The sequence below is a fragment of the Helianthus annuus genome, chromosome 7 (assembly GCF_002127325.2).
Source record: "Helianthus annuus cultivar XRQ/B chromosome 7, HanXRQr2.0-SUNRISE, whole genome shotgun sequence".
Taxonomy (NCBI): Eukaryota; Viridiplantae; Streptophyta; class Magnoliopsida; order Asterales; family Asteraceae; genus Helianthus; species Helianthus annuus.
Genome location: NC_035439.2, coordinates 54,305,053 through 54,311,738, shown reverse-complemented (window position 1 = coordinate 54,311,738; position 6,686 = coordinate 54,305,053). Strand labels below are relative to the sequence as shown.

At 46.2% G+C, this 6,686-nt stretch overlaps 1 protein-coding gene across 1 annotated transcript; it reads right to left on the bottom strand.

Moving 5' to 3' along the window:
* Window positions 1-1,873: 1,873 nt before the first annotated feature.
* LOC110866421 lies at window positions 1,874-4,130 on the bottom strand. The gene is made up of 5 exons (XM_022115570.1): window positions 3,899-4,130; window positions 3,734-3,837; window positions 2,758-3,687; window positions 2,350-2,640; window positions 1,874-2,284 (listed from the first exon to the last, which is right to left on the bottom strand). Exons 1-5 carry the CDS (start codon window positions 4,128-4,130, stop codon window positions 1,874-1,876), a joined length of 1,968 nt encoding a protein of 655 aa, XP_021971262.1.
* Window positions 4,131-6,686: the final 2,556 nt, after the last annotated feature.

Below are 6,686 nucleotides of genomic sequence, written 5' to 3'. Positions count from 1 at the left end.
TAGCCAGCCAAGTTAACGGTATATACGATGCAAAAGGCGAGGTTATGGCCCTATATCTTGAGCAAGCGAAAGAATTGCTTCAGCAGTTCCAGTCTTACAAGGTAATCCACATCAATCGCTCTGAAAACAAACCGGCCGATGCCTTGAGCAAGCTTGCTTCAACTTCCTTTCAACACCTTGCTAAAGATGTAAGAATCGAAGTACTCAAGAATCCATCAGTCCTGCTATGACAAGTAAACGTGATCGAGATGGGGCAACCATCCTGGATGACCCCGATAATCCAATATTTGCAAGAGGGGATACTCCCTGAAAACAGAGCAGAGGCGAGGAAAATTCAGAACAAAGCCCTGCATTACGAAATGAATGGCGGTATTCTGTACCGAAAGTCCTTCTTAGGGCCACCACTGCGCTGTGTGGACCCCCAAGATGCGAACTACTTGATTAGGGAGATCCACGAAGGGATCTGCGGCATTCATTCAGGACCACGTATGGTTGTCGCGAAGATCATGAACGCCGGATATTACTGGCCAGGGATGCATGTTGATGCCCTGAAGGAGATCCGCAAGTGCGACTCCTGTCAGCGACATTCTTCAAAAACCCTGCGCCCCAAGAACGACCTTATCCCTGTATCCACTGCTTGGCCTTTTCAGCAGTGGGGCATTGACATGGTGGGACCCTTCCCAGAGGCTCCTGGCGCCGTAAAATTTATAATAGTAGCCGTGGATTACTTCACAAAGTGGGTGGAGGCCAAAGCTCTGGCTTCAACTACAGCTATGATAGTGCGCAAGTTCATTTGGGAACACATCATCTGCAGGTTTGGCCTACCACTCAAGATTGTAACCGATAACGGTACTAACTTTGCGTCTGAAGACCTCCAGAATTGGATGAAAGAGATGAAAATCGAGCACACTTTCACATCCGTTGCGCATCCTCAAGGCCCGACTGGGCACAAGGCGAAGAGGCTGGGTAGATGAGCTCCCGAGCATCTTGTGGGCTCACCGAACCATGCCGAAAACTAGTACCGGCGAGACCCCTTTTAGCCTAGTCTATGGCTCAAAAGCAGTTATCCCGGCTGAAGTTGGCCTACCATCCCCGTGCTTGACAGCAGTCAACGCAATCGACAATGAGGCAGAGCGACGTCTTGACTTGGATTTGTTGGAAGAAAGGCGCGAAATCGCACGAATCAGAGAAGCCAAGTACAAAACACAACTGGAGAGGTACTACAACACAAGAGTACGCATCTGTACCTTCACTCCAGGAGAATACGTCTTCCGAGACAATGAAGCGTCAAATGCCGAGCGCCCAGGGAAGCTAGCACCCAAATGGGAAGGCCCATACTTGGTCCACGAAGTGCTAGGGAAAGGGGCTTACAAGTTACGCACCCTAGATGGCCACATCTTACCGCGAACGTGGAATGCGCAACAACTGCGCAAATGCTATATGTAATTTACCTTGGCCTTGCGCCTCTTTTACTTTCCTATGTCAGCTATACGCCCTTTGCAATTAATGTATGTTGGCCTAAGCGCCCGTTTCGAAGCCAATGAAAGCATACGACATGTTTTCCATTACCTATTTTCGTTACAAATGCATGTTAAACTTCTGATTAGCACGAAAACACTCCAGGAACTTACAGGCTCTCAAACAAGAACGCCTCCAAGGTCCTCCGCGAACAAAGCGCGAGACCGGGTAGTTCCACTCACGCGAGAAACTTCCATTTATTCGAGCTAATTTAACCTAAGTTTCTAACAACAGTGCAATAATTGTAACGGGAAAGAACAAGCAAAATGCATTCAATATAAAACAAGCGCGACCGCGCAACATTGTACATTCAAAGAAAGCAAAAATTACAAGGCACAATGCCTATCAACCAAGCCTATTCGAGGTTATCACGTTGATCACCATCATCATCACCGTCATCATCGTTTCCACCGTCATCATCACCATCTCTACCGTCATCGCCAGCTGGTTCCTCCTCATCTGATAACTCAACAGTCACCGGTGGATCGAGAATGGCCTTGAGACGCTGACACCAGTCGTCTTTCTTTAGAGCCTCCACAACCAAGTCCATTACAGGCAATGTAAGGTTATCATAAGCACTCTCAGCACGCGTCAACTCGACGTTAGCCTGGTCGGTCACCGAGCAATGGCTCACATCAAACTCTTGTCCAAACATCTCCTCAACGTGTTGGGCACATTCCAGATAGCCCCCTCGTTGACCCACTGCGCACGCTGACTGAGCGACAACGTGATCCAGCTTGCCAGCGTTGAGGATAGAGTTGGCAACCTATAACGAAAACAGAACATTAAAGACAATTCCTAGCAAATTAAGCACATTAAGTACAAACTTACCAGCACTACTCCGCGACTGCGCATCCACTCGGCCTCAGAGACAAGTGTATCAACGATGCCTTGCGCCTCAGAGTAGTTAGTCTGCGCTACATTAAGGGCGGCGGCACTAACAGTGCGCGCCTCTTCAGCAGTGGCAGCCTTAACTTTTTCCGCTTCGAGGTCGATCTCCAAGGACTCGCATCTATCAATCTGATCATTCAGGCGACGTTTCAGCTCAGCGATTTCGACATCCTTGGCCTGTAGATCCTTATCCTTGCTGGACAATTGCACCTTCACATCAGCCAACTCAACCTGAAAAGTGACAAAAGACTTAGGCTATTTTGTAAACAGCATAGCAAGAAAGAAAATAAGTGGTAAGCTAACCTCAATCTGCTACTTGGCAGCTTTTTCAGCCTGCGCATCCTCAACCTTCGCAGTAAGCTCAACAATCTTAGCTTCAAGCTCAGCAATCTTGTTCCGAGCTGCGAACGCGCGCTCATTATCTTTCTCGCATATGCGCTTAAACTCGGCCTTCTCCTTGGCCAGTTGCTGTTCAGCAGCTTGAAGTTTATTTTTCAGGCCCTCACGTCCCCATTCCTCTGCCTTCTTGTCTGCATCAAACTTGGCCTTCTCCTCATCAAAAGTGGCTTTTGACTTCTCAAAATCGTTGATACGCTTCAGCATCCGCTTGCGATAACTCTCCCAATCCGCACGCTCCCTAACCATCGTTCGCCACTCACGAACAATTTGATGATTAGCGGCGCGAGTATTGGCCTCCCCGATCACATACGTTCGATACAAGCTCTCATGGGTCTTCGCCCTCTGCCGGTTAACCTCACCAGGAGTAAAAGAGTTTAAGAACCAATCGCGGCAGGGCCCAAATTTTTGAAAAGTGTCCCTTTGCTTCAAACCCCAGGGAGCTTGGTGAGGAGCGCTACCACGTTCTTTCTCGGTATAGCTTTTGTAATAGATATCACCAAGGGTATCCTTCGCCCTAATGACTTGTGGGTTATAGCCCCCAGCCCCACCAGAGCTTGCATCGCTGGAAACATACCGACCCGACCCCTTGGTAGAAATTATCTTTGATCGATCAATAGGCTCAGTGTGCGCGGGGTGGGTAGGCTTCAGAACCTCAGGCTCTTTCCTCCTCTCAAGACCCTTAGTGATCTCCAACTGCGGATCAGTGATAGGCTTTTCCATAGCCTTCTTCTGCTCTCTCTCCTTCTCCACATCAGAGGCTTTCTTCCTCTTCGCCTCTGCAGCCCGCCTCTCTTCCTCAGCCTTTTTCCTCTCTGCTTCTTCAGACTTCCTATCTTCCTCAGCCTTCCTCTTCCTCAGCTTTCTTCCGACGCTCCCCAGCTTTTCTCAACGCCTCAGCAGCCTTCGCCACATCCCCCTCACTAACATTTTTATCCTTAGCAGTCTGGGAAGATTTAATGGTAATCTTCGGCCTCTTCAGCTCTGGCTCAGTGAATGTAACCCCCTTCTCAGGGGTCTTCTTCTTGATTTCTGTAGAAACCAAGTAATTAAACAAGGGAAATAACAAAAGGGAGAGAAGTCAAGAGTTTACCAGGAGAAAATCTATAGAGAGAGCGCAGGTTGCTCGTTTTCCCAACCAAGGGAATCGCACCAACCACCGATGCGGAAGCCACACCAGTGGTGGTCTCGCTTCTAACTCTTTTTCTGCTGATCAACTGTTCAGCAGCCTCCTCTTCTTCAGCCTCCTCTTCTTCATGCGCGGCAGTGGAAGGAGTCGCACCAGCATCAGGGTTACGAGAACTGATGTGTGTAAAATGCAACATATAAATTACATCAAATAAGGCATAAAACTAAACCCCTTTAAGTACTAATGTTGGAAAAAGAGTGTTTTTGTCTTCCTTTTGTATTTTCAGGATGAAATGAGCTCAAAGTCACAAAAGAAGCAAAAAGACAGCCAATTCTAACACAAATACAAGAAAAGGAATAAAAGTAGACTGCCCGAACCCTCAACGGCATCTTCCCAAGCAAAGAAGAGAAAACAGAAGCCTGAACACGCCCCGTGCTCAGCCAGCACGGGGCCGTGCCCAAGAAGCAGCAGAAAAGACAAACCTGTAGAAGCTTCTATTGCCCACCACGAGGCCGTGTCCAGTGAGCACGGGGGCGTGGCGAAAGTACAGCAGGCGCATTAATTGTAATTGCGAATTACAATTAATGAAGAGAGATAGTGTCAGACGGGCACGGGGGCGTGTCCAGCGGACACGGGGCCGTGCCCAGCCTTCTGTTCAGCGTATAAATAGGAGTGCTTGGCTTCATTCCAATCCATCCCTTGGCACACCACCTCTCTCACACTTCATCCACCACCCACCACCACCACCATAACACCATCATCCACCACCATCATCCATTGTCCATCGTAGAGTGTGTGAGTCGTCTCGGGATCCAAGATTGATCGTAAGAGTTCTTGACAATCAAGGCCATGTTTGCCTAAGTCTCTTACATCACTTGGTGAAGACAAGTGTTTAGTATAATACTTTTTATTTTTAATCTTTTGCACTTTTTATTTGGTTTTGTATTAATGACTTTAATAACTAGTTACTTATGTTGAAGGTGCTCTTTCCTTATCGTTTGTCCGTGGTGTCTTGGCATTATTTTACTGTCTATATAAAATAAAAGATTTTCACCATTCATATCTCCACGGTCTATATGGAGGTATGTTGGCTACCTGGTCGGGGGTTAAGGGAACGGTTTGGTAAGGGTGTTGCACTTGTTCAGCGTTTAGAGGTCCTGCAAGGGACCTGGGTCAAATTTAGTAGGATCTCCTTCAATGCCCATAGGTATTGGATGGCGGGGATCCAAACTCTTTGACCCCCTCATAAGTTAACTACTATTAATACTATAACCCGGCTATTTAGGACTGTATCCCTGCTGACTCAGACTACTTAGTCGAGGGTAACGTCACCGCCAAAAGCGGGGCCTACCATAATTTGCATTAATAACTTAATTCATTATCTTCCAATAATCCAACCTTTTAGGATTGTATCCTTGCTGACTCAAACTACTGGGTTGAGGGTAACGTCGCCTTCAAAAAAGGGGCCTACTACAATAACTAAGATAATCTCTTAAACAAGTGCAAAAGTGCGAAAATAATCAAAGGTTATACTAATACACGAGTCGGATCCAAGTGATTCATCTTGTCTATCTGTTTTTATTTATTTTTATTTTTCAGCATTTAGTTAGTTTAAAATCATTTTTCTAACTTTTTGATTTGATTAGACGTTGAGGATAAACCGGTATTAAAAGCTCTTGTGCCCTTGGACGACCTCGGTATCTTACCAACACTATACTACGTCCACGATGGGTGCACTTGCCCATATGTGTGTTTAGTGTTAGTAAATATCGTGTTTTATAAATTTAAAACTTGGCTAAAGGTGTAAAAAAGGGCTTAATTATATTATAAAAATATATTACACAACACACGCATCAAGTTTTTGGCGCCGTTGCCGGGGACACAAGGATATTAAGAAAGTTAGGAATCAACGGCTTAATCATATTTTTATTTTTCTTTTTAATTTTTTAGGATTTTCTTAGTTTTTCAGCTTCTGCAGAGCTCAGCACGGGCCGTGCCCGCTGAACACGCCCCCGTGCTCAATCATTGGAACTGGCAATCCTGTTTTAAGTCAGATAGTAAGCTGAACACGGGGCCGTGTCCACTCAACACGCCCCCGTGCCCAAGATTCTCTTACTGAAAACAGAACCGTTAGATCCCGGCGGTTGGTAATTTCTGACACAAACATGAGTGATAGTAATTCTTTTTACTTTCGACACTCTTATGGTATGTGGTGTCAATTATGTGGAGGCGAACATGAAGAATTAAAGTGTTATTTTCTAAATTATAGGCCCCACTATATAGACCCACCGATTCCTTATAACCTTAAGAGGGGCGAAAGTAAAAATAAGCACTATCTCTCCCTCGAATGCGCCCAGCCAGATATTCTAGGAGACATGCTCCTTGACGAGTTATTTCAACTAGAAGAACTGATTCTAAATTGGTCAAAAGAACTTAGGAAGGATTTTATTGATCCATCCCAAGACGATGACCATGAGGAAATGTTGGAACCGCATTCCGATAACCTCGTTGCTCCTGAAAATACCTTCATACCTAGAAAAGACTTGGACGATAGTCGTCCCTGTGCCGATTGTGCCGTGAAGGACTCTCCATCGACTTCGTTCGGTGCATACATAGACCTGAGCGATTCGGCATACACCTTCTTTAACGAGAGCCCGGGAAAGGGTTGGACTTGTCCACCTAGAATGAAAATAGGAATTACCCTCACCGACAACCTCTTGCGTTCTCGCCTTAGTATAGGACAATTAAGGTA

Excerpts from the sequence above, each read along its gene's own strand:
- LOC110866421 (XM_022115570.1), bottom strand. The coding sequence starts at position 4,130 with ATGTTGCATTTTACACACATCAGTTCTCGTAACCCTGATGCTGGTGCG. Across the intron at positions 3,688-3,733 it reads AGACTGCTAAGGATAAAAAT|CTGGGGAGCGTCGGAAGAAA; the intron begins GTTAGTGAGGGG and ends CGTTGAGAAAAG. Across the intron at positions 2,285-2,349 it reads GCAGTCGCGGAGTAGTGCTG|GTTGCCAACTCTATCCTCAA; the intron begins GTAAGTTTGTAC and ends TTTTCGTTATAG.